General features: G+C 47.4%; 1 protein-coding gene across 2 annotated transcripts in view; it reads right to left on the bottom strand.

Annotated features, from left to right (window-relative positions):
- Positions 1 to 18292, bottom strand: part of LOC126516813 (glutathione hydrolase-like YwrD proenzyme) — a 42998-nt gene that overhangs the window by 16374 nt on the left and 8332 nt on the right. For both annotated transcript variants that reach the window (XM_055063973.1, XM_050166917.3), the window contains 3 exons: positions 4096 to 4222; positions 2459 to 2650; positions 739 to 1139 (listed from right to left, as the gene is read on the bottom strand). In XM_055063973.1, the coding sequence (XP_054919948.1) occupies positions 739 to 1139; positions 2459 to 2650; positions 4096 to 4222 (720 nt within the window). The remainder of the gene's footprint in view (positions 1 to 738; positions 1140 to 2458; positions 2651 to 4095; positions 4223 to 18292) is intronic.

Here is an 18292-nt window from a genome sequence, read left to right as displayed (position 1 = left end):
CTTAATAAAAAAACTTCACTCATCTTGCGTGCCTTTCATTAACGCTGCGCGCCCGGAACTTTCAAGTGCCGAAAGGCACGCGCGTTACCAGCGTGTCATTGCATTCTTGACAGGAAAGTAGAGAGTGCCGAGTTTACAAAAAAAGAAAGACAAGCAAGACAGGTTATTGTTCGTCGGGGACAAGCAAACTCTCCGCTTTGCGCTCGTCGGCACAACGCCATAGCACGCGGAGCAACAGCGGCGGGTCATTAAAGAAACAACCGATCGATGCTCGTTCTGGTCATTGACACACGTAGCTTAAACTTAGCCAGAACCATGGGATCAGGATTATTAGACATGCCGTAGTTGGGGACTCTCAGAATTGATTTTGACCTCCTGGGTTTCTTTAACGTCCACTTAAATCTATAAGTACACGAGCGCCTTCGGCCCCCATCAAAATACGGCCGCCGCGGCCGGGATTTGATCCCGCGACCACAGCAGTGCAACACCCCAACCGCGGCGATACCGCAACGGGTTGCCACACGCAGTGGCCCTATGTGAACTGCTCGTCGGGTTTAAATTTAACTAACGTAGCGGACGTAATGCAGCGCCAACGTTTCCGTTAATGGCGCATTGCGTGCGTCCCTGCGCTGCCACTTATGAAACGAAGCAGGCAGTTATTGAGCGTACATATACAGGTGCCGCCAAATTCCTGCCCACCGGCCAGAGAAGCAGGCTGCTCGGCCAGTTCGTGCTCACCGCTCGACGTCCACGATGCGGCCCTCGGCGTGCTCCTTGGAAGCCATCCGGCCGTCCCGCGCCGGTCCCCCGTCGGCCACCCAGCCGAGGCCGTCCGCGAGCGCCAGCCGCAGGGCCTCGACCAGCAGGTGCGCGCATCGTTCCCGGTCGCGCAGCTCGAACCGCTCGAGGATGTTGAGCGCCTCGAGAAGCACGCTTCCGTGACTGGGAAACGGCACCGTGTGCACCCGGGCGCCGCGGTAGGTGGTGCTCACGGGAGCCACCAGGCCGTCGCCGCTGTCCGCCGGGTGTCGGAGGAGGTCGGTCGCCTCCAGCACGCCTCCCGCCCGCTTGACGGCCGCCGCCACAGCGTCGGCTACGGGCCCCTTGTAGAAGGCATCCGCGCCCTCTCGGCCCAGTCGCTGCACGTGCGCGCGGCGTCAGGTATGTACCACGCACGCTTCGCTGTCCGTCGTGTTGTTCCGATGCGTGCGTGATGGATGCAAAACGCGAGAACTGCACCCCCGACTGCGAACGTTTTCGGAGCGCGGAATTCTAGAAGCAAACTAAATTTCGTTATAGTCAGTGCATCCGCTCTCCAGGGTGTCCGAGCTTAACTTAGCCAGAGTTTAATAATACGCAAATGCCACAGTAGCTGGACAGAACAAAGGTAATGTTTGCCGTCGCTTGAAGGTACTCAAAGTGTTTTTTTTTTAATTCCACCTAATCTGATCATTATCTTAATCAATTAATCAACTTTCAAATATTATAGTTAGATGAAAAGTGTCAATGAGAAAACTGTAGAGCGACACGAAATACTCCCGATACAGCTTTCTGTTGCTCGATACGTGCTGTATGAAAGTGTTTTTCCGAGCGTGAAAGAAGTCCGCAAATGCCGCGCGACTGGCCGCTCGAGGCACTTTGCGTGCATTTGCGGGCTTCTTTCACGTATTACAGTCGGTTGTATGCGCTATATTTAGATGTAGGTGCACGTTAGAAACAGCAAAAAAAAAAAAAAAAGAAATTCTGGAGCCATCAAGTATAATCATGTCTGTGCAATATCGCAGACATGTTTCCCTTTTCACGTGTCTCGTTCGTCCAAGTATAAATCCTGCGCATGTGCGAAATCAAATCGGTTAGAAGTTAAGAGCTCGCCGTTATCTCTTCGTGTTTCTTGTCCTGTTTCCCCATCGATAACTACCAATTCTCTCTAGTAGCCAAAGTGACATAAAACACCGTGGCGCCAGACAGCAAAAAATGCGCAGTATGATAAATGTGCCCTGCTGAACATACGTTCTTTACCATCCGAGGTCTATAGGTTAGAATTCTGTCTATCGATCGCTATCGTTGTTACTCGGGCTTCTTAAACGCGCGCAATTTCACCCACAAGTAACATGCTCCGTGCAAGCGGCCCATGGTTCTCATTCCGACGCCGCTTGAGGGCAAACGGTTGATCTACCCGTCGGTGAACGGATCATCTGTGTTGGCATCCCAATCACTTTATTGGGTTTCTTACCGCATATCAGTTACAATTCAAACGACTTTCATTAGTTGCAGATTCTTTCTAAGTAACCATTCCTGATCACGCCAGAGCAATGTACTTAAAAAAATCTACCTTAAAGCTATCGCGATTGACACCAACTTACGCGCAGCACAAGAACTGTGGTCGAAGCAGAGAACACGAATTGCCAGCATTGGCGATTTCGGTCTTTTTTGCAGGCGTATTCACCGAGGCGCTCACCTCGAGCAGGTCGCCGAGTGGCTCGTTTCGCAGCACCTGTCCCGCTCGCGGCGTGGGTAGGAAGTAGGCTCCCCCCACCAGCTCGCCTAGCCTGGATTCGTAGGTGGCCCAGTGGGCCGCGTTCACCACGCCCACAGGGAAGCCACCACGGGCAAGACGCACGGCCGGTGCCAGGACCTCACGCATGGACACCTGCGCGCACACACAAACCCCTTGAGATGAAGAATGATGAACAAATCACAGTGGAGTGCCGGGAACTGCTTTACACACGCTGATTGTGTCCAATCTCTCTCTCTCTCTCTCTCTCTCTATATATATATATATATATATATATATATATATATAGAGAGAGAGAGAGAGAGAGAGAGAAGCTAGAACACCGACAGAAACATTCATACCATGTACGATGAAAGCACGTACAATAAAGAACCAGAAAGCTCGCCTTCATGCATTCGCGACTGCATTGTAATGAGGAATTAAACACTACAATTGGGGAAAGAATGGATTCAAATTGCGCTACGTAAGCATGCTGCCTGCGCAACCACGATGCGTTCAAGGCGTCAGACGCTACCAGTCAGCAACTTGGCTTGTATAATCGACTAAATGCATAATCGACTAATTAACAAAAATCACTAATTAAGCTTTTAGGTAATTACATCAAGGAGCATATTGCAATTCACAAATTGTACCCGGAGAGCTCGCAAGGCTGATACACTTGGAATTAATTCTCAAGATCACATCAGTTTCGATGTATTCCCCAACCTTGCGGAGAAATGCATTGGCGTTCCAGTTACTTTCGTGCTTCAAGGCATGAAAGGAAGTTTTATGCATTGAAGCACAAAAACGCACCACAGTTTAAAGGGACACTAAAGGCAAATACTAAGTTGACGTGGACTGTTTCAATACCATTCCTGAAACTTCGCACCGCTTGTCTCTTGCCAAGAAAATACTTAGTTTGCGAGAAAATTGCAACTGAAAGGTCCGTATGCCTTTATCGCAATTCGAATCTCCCGCCACCCAACCGGGGGAGTGGTGACGTTGCATACGCCATTCTCGAGGCCTAATCTATCACTTTAGCTTGACTTAATATTTGCCTTTAGTGTCCCTTTAAGCATTATGCGTTTGACGACGCATATCTCGTAAATGGTGTCATCCACGCAATTATTTTCAAGTGGATATGACTTACAATCTCAGCCGATAGAATTTGTAAATTGCAATATATGCCATAATTAGTCAAAAACTTCATTGTGAAATTTTCGTTAATTAGTCTATTATGCGTTTCAATTTTTCGTGCAAGTAATGTCCGCCTCTTCGAGTAGACCTGGACTAGAATTGGGCTGTCTGCCACAGGCAATCTTTAAAAAATTCACAAAGCTCGCTGAAACGCCCTGTATACTAGACATGGAATTATTGCCACAGGCGTTGCCAGCCCTCATTTGTTTCTTGTGCAGGCAGATGAAAAGGTACAAATGAATTTCGCATAACTGCATTAGTGAAGATAAATACAGAAGACTCGTGACGTTGTCTACCACGGCAGTGGTCGTACACGAATGCCAGGATTGACCTATAAGGTGGCAGCGTTCGTCGAACGATGCCATAAAGTACGTATCACTATGAGCATGAGCAACGCGCATTACCTGTCCGCTGCCGCAGTGGCGCAGGGTGTCAAACCAGCCCTTGACGGCACCAGGAACGGTGGCCTCCATGCCAGAGTTCGCTCCGGCTACGAACAGCTCCCGGGTCAAGGCTGCAGGGCTGCGACCGCTGCGCGAACACAGAGAACACTTTAGGCAAAAAAAAAAAAAAAATTAAGCTTTGGGGGTTTCGCATGTCGAGACCGCGATATTATGATTACCAGGCACGCCGTAGTGGGGTGGCTCCGAATTCAGTTTGCCCTCCTGAGATTAGTTAACGTGCACCCGATGCACAGCAGACGAGCGTTTTTTCGCATTCCACCCCCATCGAAATGCGGCCAGCTGCTGTGGCCGGGATCGAACTCTGCACGTGCCCCATACGTGGGGAATCGGCCTACGTACGGGGAGTGCTTGACGCCTGCTTTACCTCCGTCGCGGCACGGGCCGGCATTGCACTATCTTCGGGATCAGCCCGCGTTCGGCGAGTGGGTAACGCCTGCTTCCCCTCAGCCGCGGGTCGGCCGGCATTGCACTATTTTCGGGATCGGCCCATGTATGGGGAGCGTTTTGCTTACAACGACACGAAAATTTTCTTGGACGGTAGAGGCATACAGTTTGGCTGTAAAATTTCGCCAAGCCAATCTCACGGTGACTGTCGAAGGTAATACGTCTGCACTGAATCTATGGCCACACAAAGTATCGCCACCGCCGAAACGAGTTACGTTTGAGGCGTATACTGCAGCGGGACTCCTCTTTCGCGCTTCCCTTCGCGCCTCCGCGAAGACTGGGGCGGCATTTGAAATGCATGGGGGACCGGTGCATGCGAACGCTGAGAAACGCGTCATGCGGCAACAGGGCTCCTCTCTCGCGCTTCTTTCTCGACACGTTGCGCCATCTGGTGGCGCTGTCGAGAACTCAGCGCATGGCCTCGTAGACGAGAAGCGTGGCGCGCCGGTACCTGCGAACGCCCAGAATTGTTCCCTCGCTTGTCGCACCCTCAGTGGCACATAATCAGTAAACCAAGTTGGCGAGACGTTCATTGAAGAGCGTCACATACCCAGTGAAATAATGGCACTGCTCACTAAAGCGTTGGCGCGGAAGGCATTCACTGAAAAGCGCACTTGACTGCCCAATGCATTTGTCATAGCCTTCTAATCATTCAATTTGCTGTCCTTGAGTAAACTTTGTTACGTTGACTCGATTCCGCTCTGCATCGGAGAAATTTAACAGATTCTTTTAGTCATGGCAGAGCGGCACATTCCCAATGGCACTGTGACGGAGGCTCGTGGGGCCGGGGGTTTAGCACACAGCGAGGAAGACGTGGCGCACCGGCATTGCCTTTAGCTTGTATGTCAGGGCGCGTACGGCATAAGTACACAAAACATGGGAGTACGTACAACAGTAATACAACTCTAGAGCAGGCTTCGCGGTGCGCCTCTAATCGTCCGTGGCTACGCGGTGAAGTTCACCGAGTTGAAGCGTCCATTCTCACCCGCCAGGCGACTCATCTACGCGCAGTATACAACGGCGGAGTTCCCACGGTATGACGAATGACCGCGACCGTGTCGTCAGCCGAAGCTGCCGCGCCCCGGCACCGGGGATGGGGAAGACGCTAGCCGCCCTGGGCTCATGGAGCGTGACTGGCCCGTTGGCGGCGAGCTGCGCTGGCTCCGGCCCACGTACAAGGTCGTCAGCACTGCTGACGACCACGCGAGCTGCAGCGCTGCCCGGTTGCGGCGGCGGGCTAGCGGAACCGGCGAAGGGGTAGTTCGCTTTGAGTTCGCTTGCTGTGGCTTGGCAGTGTACTTGCGGCCATGGCCGCGCTCGCCGGCCGCGCTATCCCAGAGACCTGCACCCGTTGAGTACGCGTGCGTTGGTTGCTTCGGAAGCTATGACTTCCTCTGTCGTCTCCTTGGCTTTACTCTTTCGGTGCCCACGATGGCTGGATGTGCGAAATGCGCTCGAAAACATGACAGAAAATTATTTGCGACGTCACTGTCGGCTTTACAAGACCTTTTGCTAGCTGCGCTATGAACTGGAGGAGACTCGGGTGTCAGCGGCCATTCCACAGAGGGAGAAGCTGCGGTTCCTCGCCACCGGCCTGCTGCTTCCAGAGGTCTGCCGGAAGGGAAGCACGCATTGAAATCCCCCAGATCTCTGGCGCGGACACTATTCACGAAGTTCCTCTCGTAATTATTGTTGTTGGCCGGTAGAAGGGCTTGGTCAGCTTTCCTGCAACCCTGGCTGCCGAAGCCAACGACACATTTGCATGGCGAGAGCGAATTCCAAGTGCTATCGCCAGCGTCCATTCAGCAACCAGAAAGGTTAAACCCAGGCAGCTCCACCGCTTCCTTTGCTCGGCTGATAAGACTGAAATGTCACTACGTGAAGTGTGTAGAGATGTCTTATTTGGCGGCCATTTTTTTCTCTAGTTCGTGAGTACAGCACATTCATTCTCAGTTTCCCAGTGCTGGAAACGCACGCCGTTGGCACGGCGCTCTTCAATTTTACTTCGCGCATGCAATGCAGGGCCAATATTTTGTAATGGTCATTTACATTTTCCGTGGTTTTAGCATGCGACGCGCCGAGAAGGGCAGATCGCAGATATAATATGGTCGCGCGGAGGCGACGTGCGAATCATGTCCGAGCCGATAACTAAAGGCGAAAACAGAAAGGAAAATTTACGTGGAAAGTCAGAAAACGTGGCCCTAGACCCCATTCCATGTTTCTAGCACACTCGCTACGCTAGAAGTGCTGGCAGCGCAGGCCTGGTGCCTGCATCGCGCAAGCTCGTGGTAGCAGACGACAGAGCACTGCGCTCGGCCAACTCTTGTGACTTAAAGGGAAGCTGAAAGGTTTTCCAGAAAAAATGAGTGAACATCTGTACATAATGGTTTTCAACCCTCCGAATTCGAATATCGTATCGAAATTGAGCGAAAGAAAGCGCAAATATATTTTATTTCGACGAAAAGTGCAGCAGCGGACACGCCCAGCTCGCGCGTCTCGTTTCCGCCTGTGATTGGTCGGGCGCCTCGTGACGTCAACACTAGTAACCCACCGCTGCCGCTACACATGAAGCGCGGTGCCAGGTAGTTTGGTGCTGTTTTTTTGAGACGGTAATGGAAAATTTAGAGAGACTGCGTTTTTCTGAGGAGTTCGGCGTTACTCCCTACATGTACGAGCCGATAGAGAAGAGCCGGCCTCTCGAAGAAGCAAACGATGCTGGTGCGAGCAGTGCTTTCCACGCGAACGAAAGCAAAGTCTTGGGATCTCCTCGTGTTGGAAATGCTCTTTGGTGAGTATGTTTTTTGTAAAGCGATCTAGTGATCTCGCCGATCTTTCCCCGATCTAGTGAGCTCGTTTCCGGTCAAACAACTGTAGTGTTGTGTTCCTGCATGCCTCCTCGTGGAACGTAAGCGGGGATGCCATCGTCGGCATTTGTGCGCTGTCCAAAGCTGTCGGCAATCTACAAAGACGGTTTAAACGCGTGAAAAGCTTCCCCGGTTCATGCAGTACGTGTAGTGACATTCATCTGTTGACTACCACGTTGACTACCACTCACGTTGACTACCACTCACGTTGATTACCACTCACGTTGACTACCACCGAGCAGGATTGGCAGGATTGGCCACCCTGGTGCAGTACTTGGCCACAACCTCCTATATGAACACAACAATCAAACCCCGGCCCTCAGTCCCCAGCAGCTGCGAAGCAACTGACCACGGCGGCGGTCAGACCTGCGACGCTGCAGAGGGTGCTAAGAATCCCTGGCTCCGGACAGGCCGCCATTGGAATATGAACCTGGCAACGTTTAACGCAAGAACATTATCTAGTGAGGCGAGTCTAGCAGTGCTATTGGAAGAATTAGAGGGCAGTAAATGGGATATAATAGGGCTCAGTGAAGTTAGGAGGCCAAAAGAAGCATATACAGTGTTAAGGAGCGGGCACGTCCTGTGCTACCGGGGCTTAGCGGAGAGACGAGAACTAGGAGTCGGATTCCTGATTAATAAGAATATAGCTGGTAACATACAGGAATTCTATAGCATTAACGGGAGGGTGGCATGTCTTGTTGTGAAACTTAATAAGAGGTACAAAATGAAGGTTGTACAGGTCTACGCCCCTACATCCAATCATGATGACCAGGAAGTCGAAAGCTTCTACGAAGACGTGGAATCGGCGATGGGTAGAGTGAAAACAAAATACACTATACTGATGGGCGATTTCAATGCCAAGGTAGGCAAGAAGCATGCTGGAGACAAGGCAGTGGGGGAATATGGCATAGGCACTAGGAATAGCAGGGGGGAGGTATTAGTAGAGTTTGCAGAACAGAATAATATGAGGATAATGAATACCTTCTTCCGCAAGCGGAATAACCGAAAGTGGACATGGAGGAGCCCGAACGGCGAGACTAGAAATGAAATAGATTTCATACTCTGCGCTAACCCTGGCATCATACAAGATGTGGACGTGCTCGGTAAGGTGCGCTGCAGTGACCACAGGATGGTAAGAACTCGAATTAGCCTAGACCTAAGGAGGGAACGGAAGAAACTGGTACATAAGAAGCCGATCAATGAGTTAGCGGTAAGAGGGAAAATAGAGGAATTCCAGATCAAGCTACAGAACAGGTATTCGGCTTTAAGCCACGAAGAGGATCTTAGTGTTGAAGCAATGAACGACAATCTTGTGGGCATCATTAAGGAGTGTGCAATAGAAGTCGGTGGTAACTCCGTTAGACAGGATACCAGTAAGCTATCGCAGGAGACGAAAGATCTGATCAAGAAACGCCAATGTATGAAAGCCTCTAACCCTACAGCTAGAATAGAACTGGCAGAACTTTCGAAGTTAATCAACAAGCGTAAGACAGCTGACATAAGGAAGTATAACATGGATAGAATTGAACAAGCTCTCAGGAACGGAGGAAGCCTAAAAGCAGTGAAGAAGAAACTAGGAATTGGCAAGAATCAGATGTATGCGCTAAGAGACAAAGCCGGCAATATCATTACTAATATGGATGAGATAGTTCAAGTGGCTGAGGAGTTCTATAGAGATTTATACAGTACGAGTGGCACCCACGATGATAATGGAAGAGAGAATAATCTAGAGGAATTCGATATCCCAGAAGTAACGCCGGAAGAAGTAAAGAAAGCCTTGGGAGCTATGCCAAGGGGGAAGGCAGCTGGGGAGGATCAGGTAACAGCAGATTTGCTGAAGGATGGTGGGCAGATTGTTCTAGAAAAACTGGCCAGCCTCTATACGCAATGCCTCAAGACCTCGAGCGTACCGGAATCTTGGAAGAACGCTAACATAATCCTAATCCATAAGAAAGGCGACGCCAAAGACTTGAAAAATTATAGACCGATCAGCTTACTGTCCGTTGCCTACAAAGTATTTACTAAGGTAATTGCAAATAGAATCCGGAACACCTTAGACTTCCGTCAACCAAAGGACCAGGCAGGATTCCGTAAAGGCTACTCAACAATAGATCATATTCACACTATCAATCAGGTGATAGAGAAATGTGCGGAATATAACCAACCATTATATATAGCTTTCATTGATTACGAGAAAGCGTTTGATTCAGTCGAAACCTCAGCAGTCATGGAGGCATTGCGGAATCAGGGTGTAGACGAGCCGTATGTAAAAATACTGAAAGATATCTATAGCGGCTCCACAGCCACTGTACTCCTCCATAAAGAAAGCAACAAAATCCCAATAAAGAAAGGCGTCAGGCAGGGAGATACGATCTCTCCAATGCTATTCACAGCGTGTTTACAGGAGGTATTCAGAGACCTGGATTGGGAAGAATTGGGGATAAGAGTAAATGGAGAATACCTTAGTAACTTGCGCTTCGCTGATGATATTGCCTTGCTTAGTAACTCAGGGGACCAACTGCAATGCATGCTCACTGATCTGGAGAGGCAGAGCAGAAGGGTGGGACTAAAAATGAATCTGCAGAAAACTAAAGTAATGTTTAACAGTCTCGGAAGGGAACAGCAGTTTACGATAGGTAGCGAGGCACTGGAAGTGGTAAGAGAATACATCTACTTAGGACAGGTAGTGACTGCTGATCCAGATCATGAGAGTGAAATAATCAGAAGAATAAGAATGGGCTGGGGTGCGTTTGGCAGGCATTCGCAGATCATGAACAGCAGGTTGCCATTATCCCTCAAGAGAAAAGTGTATAACAGCTGTGTCTTACCAGTACTCACGTACGGGGCAGAAACCTGGAGGCTTACGAAAAGGGTTCTACTTAAATTGAGGACGACGCAACGAGCTATGGAAAGAAAAATGATAGGTGTAACGTTAAGGGATAAGAAAAGAGCAGATTGGGTGAGGGAACAAACGCGCGTTAATGACATCTTAGTTGAAATCAAGAAAAAGAAATGGGCATGGGCAGGACATGTAATGAGGAGGGAAGATAACCGGTGGTCATTAAGGGTTACGGACTGGATTCCGAGGGAAGGGAAGCGTAGCAGGGGGCGACAGAAAGTTAGGTGGGCAGATGAGATTAGGAAGTTTGGAGGGTCAACATGGCCACAATTAGTACATGACCGGGGTAGTTGGAGAAGTATGGGAGAGGCCTTTGCCCTGCAGTGGGCGTAATCAGGCTGATGATGATGATGATGATGACTACCACCGCACGTTGACTACCACCGCACGTTGACTACCACTCTACATACACGCAGACGCACCAACAAAGGAATGCAGGGTCGATCGCAGGAGATTACGATGGCACGCACGCTGAAACAAGCGCGGTCAGGCACGGTCGCGGACTCTGCGAAGGAACGAAACACTAGAGTTGACGTCACAACACCGTGGTTTCCGGTCTCCGCTCGCATCGTCAGCGTCAGCAGCAGCGCGCGGCATTCGACGGGGGGCGGAGCTACAGCGCAATTTCAACCGACGAGTACGTCGCTCCTAATTGAAAAAAAAAAAAAACCCAAAGTTTACCTACATGGTTTATAAGGTTCCCGCATCCGTATATGAGCGTCTTATTGAATTCGACAGACTCTTCAGCTTCCCTTTAACACTTCCGACGCTACATGCCAGCAAGAATGAAAAAAAAAGATACAAGAATAAATTGCTTCAAGCATTGCGTAAACACGTGGTCTTGCACGTTTGTACTTTAAAGCTTGCAATATATTACTGAATTTACATTTTATATTTATTGAGCAAACAGGAGCATTCTGCAGTTCTACGCACACGCAATACGATGACGCGCACTTCAGAGGTGGCACCCTCTCGTTTATTGGCTGTGTCCTCCCCTTCTCCCACCTCCGCCTTGAGGGCGGCCCATCTACTGAGGCAAGCGGCGAAGTGAACAGTTGTAAGATTCTTCCCCAGAGCACCGATATATGCCTAAAACAGACCTCCCGCTCTCGTGCCAAGCTTCGACACGCAAGAACTGTCCGGCACCGTCTGCGCATGCGCAGGCGCGTAGACGCGAGCTGGCGCGCGTCGGCAAGCATATACGTGTGGTCAGACTTTATACCTTCAGACGCCCCAAAGCTCAGCAGTGATATCACGTGACGGCAGGACCGGCTGTTCTCTTAGACGCACAATACATACCATGTTACGAAAGCATGTCTACAATGGAGTCGAGTGCTACCTTCGCATTGTCGCCCACTGCCTATTCTTACAACCTCCGCAATAGCCCTGGACGTTTACCGAAATTTGGATAAAAATTTTACCGTTGCGAATTACCTATCTAGAACGCACAAGTTTCTGAGAACTATACGTTCGCATCGAAGGTGTTTAGTCTGATATTTACTACTGGCATTCGGCGAAGAACGCGCCCCGCAACTGGGTTGAGCGCGAACACGCGCTCTCTGAGCCTTTGTATGGGTGGTGAAAGTCCGAGCACCAACCATTTTGCGCATTTGTGTTATTCGGTAAGCGGTGTCTGCTAAGAAATCAGTACGGAACAGTTACTGCTAGGGAACTAACTGTGGGTATAGGTTGTCGATAAACTAGACATACACAGGAGCCTAACAAATGCGCTCTGCTTTCAAATACTTAGATGCGCGCTTTATAACACACCAAACTTCGCACTGCAGCTTTGCCGTTCTCCTATCAGTCTTTATGTACTCTGAGAGACAGACACTACAGGAGGTGTCGAGAGTCACCATTTAAAGTCGCAGAAGATATAGGGTGACCAAAAAGCTATATCAAGGCAACTATAATTACGCAAAATCGATGAAAAATACGCTGGTGCACCTGAATTTAAAAGAAAAATTTGATTAGAAAGAAATAAAATCATGAATAAGTTGCCTTCTTTCGCCTCTTTTATCGCTACCTCAAAGAGTACAATAGCATTAAAAACTCCTACTAAAAGAAAAGGGTCCGGTAGCTAGAGCTGTTGTATTTAATTTTCAAGCTGTATAGCAGTGACCAATGCATGAGGTGGAATGCAAAGTGAAAAAACAGAATTTTAAACAACAAAACAGTTACAGCTAAGCATTGAAAGGAGTATTTCGTCTAATTTCTCGGGTAGAAATGCCTCCTTATACAACTTGACAACTTCTCCTAACAATCAGCTAGAGTGTTCGCGGCATATTCAAAGAATGGTGAAACCTCTAATAAATCGCCTATTTTGGGGGCCTATATTCGCTTCCTGTAAGCAAAAGTCTACAGGCGAGAATTTGATGTCTCTTATGTCACTTAAATTGCGTATTAGACCTTTGTAATTCTAATATATGAGGAAAATAAGGATGTCATAATAAAACAGGCTACGTACTAGTGAACACAAGCTAAAAATTTATAAGTGGCTTAACTTGTATGTATCATCGAATTATTATGCAGTATTAACAGGAGCGCTAATCCCTCAGATAAACGGACCTTTGTTTGGTGCAGCTACTGGGCGTTTATACCGAGCTGCGCGTTCACCGTCGACGGCGATCTTGGAACCACCTCCGTCACTCGCAGAGGCGCTGGAGGACGAAGAGTTAGGGGCTGAGACGCCGCGGTGTTCAGTTTAGTTTCGGGTCCTGTGTAACCATCTTTGATGACGATGTAGCCGCACTGGACCAAAGGCAGTGGGAGGAGCCATTATGGGACCACTCTCCGTGAGCCCAATAAATTCCCGAGACCTGTCGCGCCACATCGACATAGCTCGTTTTGTATAGCTCAAGAGGACAACAGTTTCCTTGCTACAGAAAAGGATATATATTCTTCTTCACTGTGAGTGCTGTTATTTCTTTCTGCAAGCGCTGGCGAATGAATACCTTGGATAATCTCAATTATAATCTATGTATTAAGAGTTGACCTCCTCAGGTACATAAGCAAGTCAGCCGAGAAATTATCAATGCATTGTGGTCTTTTTTCCTTTATTTGGGGCTTCCAAACAATAATACAACGATTTCAGAAATACATTTTTATAGCTAATGTGTTCCTCTCTAGGACATATGCGTCCCTATATCTACCTTAAGGGAACCGAATATTTACGCGTGTTTCTTAGCTACTCCTACCGTGAAACTCCATGAAGCAATTTCGTGTTAGCACAAGTGAACATTGCAAACGTTGCAGTAGGCAAATGTGCGGTTTTCAAGCTTCGAGTTGGCAAAATTCGCGCACCACTCCCGAGTGGGGAGGTTTTGCAATTTCGTGTTAGGCAGGTTCTGGCCTTGTCGACTTTCTTGTGCACCTGTACATCTGTCCAAGACTTGTGCTCCCCCTCACGATTCGAACATTTTCGAATAAGGAACCGTTCGACTGCTTGGAAGAGCTGCAGCGATGTCAGAGCGGGCACAGTAACATCGGTAGTTTGCACTTTAACGTAGCTAATGTAGGTATTGCTTACTCTAATGTCCCGGAATTCAAAGAACACTGGATGGTAGTATTTTATTTTTGATCTTCCGTTCACTTCGTTGGTTACCTTCTTTGAGTTGGTAGGGTGTGATTGTTCATCACGAGGTTGATACCAAGAAATGCCTACATTTCTTTTCTGCCGACCTTATGAAGACCCTTCCGTTTTGCCAAGCATACCATTTATTTTTTTACAAGCATTTTTACCAAGCTGTCGAACTTCATAACAAAATATGTTTAGTGGTATTAGGTCATTCAGTTGTTTGCACTGCGGAATGCACTTTATTTCCCCGTGTTGCACGCCGGAATCATTGTGAATCGCCGAGTTCTGTATGTCTTCTTCCATTCGATGACTGAGTGCACTCGTAGTTTTTGGGAGCAGATAACTGCGAGACTTGACTGGCACACCTTCTCTGTCGCTCTTTAGGTGGTTTTTAATGTTCCGGCTTCTGTGAGTGTTCTGTGTCGAATTCTGCACCGACGTTGTTCACATTTTCTAAGCATTAAAAATATTCTGCATCAAGCTCTAAAGCATATTCGTCGTCGCTGATGTCATGAAATAAAATGTTATTTAACGTAGTCGGGTGGGTGGTCACCGGCACTACAATTGGCACAAGTTGCTTTAACACTACATGTCTGTGATAATTCACAAACCTTTGGCACTTGAAGCACTGTCTCGGATTTGGAGTATGCAGTGTAACGCTTATTTGAAAATAACCTGCATTAAGAGAGCTAGGCAGTACGCTGGTGTTGAAGGCGTACTGTTTTGATGGACGTTCTCCGAGATTTCGTCGCAGTCTCACTCTTTGGAATTTGATAACATTTTGCTGCTTGAACCTATCAAGGAGTTCATCTTCTATTAAGTGTAGGAAGTCTCCTTCACATAGTACATCCCACCTTGTGTGCGATGTGCTCAAATTGGGATCATCGGTACTGGACAGATAGCCTTTGGACATGCTCATGTTCCAGGAGGAGGTCGCCACTCAACATTTTTGGGCTTTGTAACCTTCTCCTAGTGTGTTTGTGAAGCATTTCGTCACCAAGAATGGAGAGAGCTTACGCATTGGCGAATTTTCTTCACTATGTATTACTTGATACTTAGCGAATGTTTCAAGGCTGCTTGTAAAGGACAATTGAAAGGCTGCGCCGGTGCGACCTCTTTTCAGACGCCGATCAATAAATCGGGGCTCGTGAGAACCCATAGCGGCATGAAGTTTTTTTTCGGGGAGGGGTGGGGGGGGGAGGGAGTAGCATTGCCAACCTTCCACCACCAACCTCAGCACGTTTACGCTACAGGTCTTCAGATCAACAACACCCGCCCACGTCAGTTGTGCGCTGCCACTATAACCAATACCCAGGTTGGCTAACCATACAACGTTAACGCTAGCATACAGGAAATTTGAAGACATTTCTAAGAAGAAGACTTTTCTTCAAAGAACAAGGCCTTTCTCACGTGCAAGCTTTCTGGGTCCTTGGACATCGAAAACAACATAGCAAAAAGCATCCAACGCATTCGAATATACATAAAAGACAGGCATACTTAGGGTGCACCAGGTGCTGCAGTTAACTGACTAATGCAACCACAACCAACTTCTATTTGTATTTATGTGTGCTTGTACGCAATGTGTGCCGTACTCTTTTTTTTTTTGCGTCTTGCGTGATGACGTTTGCTTTTTACTGCAGTATCTTTGTATATGCATTACTCACTATGCATCTTCCTCATCTGGGCACCTGCTCATCCCAAACCGTGTCGCAGGCTTTTTTTTTATTATTACTGAAATGAAAATAAAAGAAAGATGTAGTCACCCTATAATGCTGACGGCTACTCTTTTTCTGATAGCAGAAATTGTGGCCTCGTGTACGTGTTTCAAACTCTGTATGCGCTCACATGCCGGGACACAGTGCATTGTGTGGTGCAAATTGTCCTCGCCTTTTGTCCGCGCCTTTTGTTTCGTATTTCTTTGACTGTGTGTGAACTTCATTTACTTTCTTTTTAAAAATCTTTGTTTCAGGTTTTTTTAACGTTGTTGGTTTTTCTGGTATGGTTTTTCGAACGTAGAAAATGTTTCTTCTCATCTTATACTATTCGTTATCGTTACTATTACGCGAAATATAGTAAATGCCACTATTACAAGGTTACTAGACGTTTCATTTATTCTCATATGAGTAAAAAATGGAGAAAATGACGGGTAGTAAAGGAGATGCAAAAGTGACCGTCATAAATATGAGCGCTATAATATATTATGTCGTGTTATGACGTTTGCCAGTATTTCATTTCCGTGATGTAAAGGTTTTGGACTAACCTAATGCAAAAAATCATAAATCGAGAATGTCGTATCAAAGCACTCCTTCAACAGGCGCACTGAGTATTGACAAACAAAGGCGACGAACCACGGTATCGTTCGTCTTTAAGCGCCAACCTAAGAAATGTAACCTTCTCAACGAGAGTGTCAGTCCATACAATTTGGCCTTCGCGAGCAGCGCCCAGATTACGCGGCTGTTATCTACACAGAGTAAGGCTGCTTTCTGTCCCTATTCCAAGGCAATAACGTCAGTATAATGGTTTAGTGCCATGACGTGCCGTTTGTGGTTATCTTACGTCGAGTTATCAGCGTCAAGCTTCCCTACCAAGGCCTCCAGCAGACAAAAAAAAAGATAAGAATCGTGCATTCCGTGCAGGAAAATAGGCAAGCGGTTCACGAACTACCTGGTGAGGAGAAATTGGTGAATTTTCACACATTACTTAATAAATAACTAAACGAATCAGTGTACGTCTGCCGCTAAATATGAAAAATAGTGCGCTATGATCACCAGGTATAAATTATTTTGCTGTGGATCATGGGAAACTCCAAAAACAGTCAGACGGTTAAAATTAGCGAACCACTTCCGGCAATAGTTTTATAAAAACTAGCCTTAGCTCGGGGCCAACTTCGATTTGCCTACTCAAATAAATGTAAAACGAAAAACATCTGTTCATGAATACTACTGGGCCGATTCGAATGAAATTTGTTGTACTTGAGGAAGTTAAATGCTAGCGACTCTTAAAAGCAATATCTTGCTTTATGACTCGCAAATATTGTAGGAAAATTTCCAGAAAGTGGTAAGCTGAAAAAAAATTTAATGACGGAATTTAGAAATCCGTAACTATGTGCCAATAATTGATATCGCAGTTGTGTAAACCGGATCTGTTAGAACTACTAATGCGGGCAAATTTGATACAAGAAAATTACAGACTATATGTGAAATTGTGAGTACATCTACGACGGTTTCGCAGAAGTACTGCTCACAAACTAAAGGTATAATTTACAGTGGTGCATAATACATGAATTTTGTCCTATACTCGCGGACAACTTTCTGTGGCAGTGAAGGGAAAGCTACGGAGGCAAAGCACGTACAACAGATAGCTCTTCTCAAAAGATTCACGTGTTTTCATCCACGTTAGTTTAAACTCGGGAAGAGAAAACAAACACCTTGTTAGCAGCAGTTAAATATGCCAAAACACACCACTGAATGTAAAAGTTTACTTATTTTGCGGCTTTTTCCTTCCGCGTCTGGGCAAACGCGAAACCGTCGCACGTGGAAGTTGCCTCGATTCAGCACCTCTTCCGAGCAACCAAAAGCACTGTCAGACGCTGCCGGACTACTCCGCTTGGTAACACGCGTGCCCGTAGCGCGCGTGTTACCACGTGCCCGTAGCTTTCCCCTCACTGCCACAGAAAGTTGTCCACGAGTGTATACGTGTTATGAGGCTCAATTTACAGAATTGTCATTTCTTCTCTTATTGTTACATTACAGAGTGCTCTCGTTTCAACCCGCAAAGAGCAGTCCTCTCAGCCACCCTAGACAAACTGGACAAGCGCCCAATGACAGAAAACAAGATCCTTGGAAACTGGCCTACGCGAACATCAGCGCGATTGGCTATGAAGGCGCTGCTGCGGTACTTAAAAGACACTGGACTTTCTGACAGATTGTGACTTCACTGTTTGACGCAGGATTGTACGGTGACACTGCATAACACTAGGAATGCCTTTGCGGGCTGCGTGACAGTGTCCACAGAAACAGTTTGCGCGTACGTGCTTGTGTGTGTAGTTTCTCTTTTTTTATATTTTTAATCCTTCTCTCTCTCACCTATCGCATCCCCTTGCCCCTCCCCCAGTACAGGGTAGCCAACCGGAGATAATCTCTGGTTAACCGCCCTGTCTTTCCTTTGCTTTTCTCTCTCTTGCAAAAGATGATACTTGAGTTTCTTTCTTCGGATGTGAAATTTGCAACAATTTCTATTAAAAATTGCCGGTCTAAATCAAGACTCCTTTCTTGCGGTCACTAGATTTTCGATTTTCCGTCTAGATGCAACAAACCTAATCGAAATCGGTGCAGCGGTTTCGGAGAAAAACTA

The sequence above is a fragment of the Dermacentor andersoni genome, chromosome 1 (assembly GCF_023375885.2).
Source record: "Dermacentor andersoni chromosome 1, qqDerAnde1_hic_scaffold, whole genome shotgun sequence".
NCBI classification, from domain to species: Eukaryota; Metazoa; Arthropoda; class Arachnida; order Ixodida; family Ixodidae; genus Dermacentor; species Dermacentor andersoni.
This window is presented reverse-complemented; position numbering and strand designations above follow the sequence as displayed.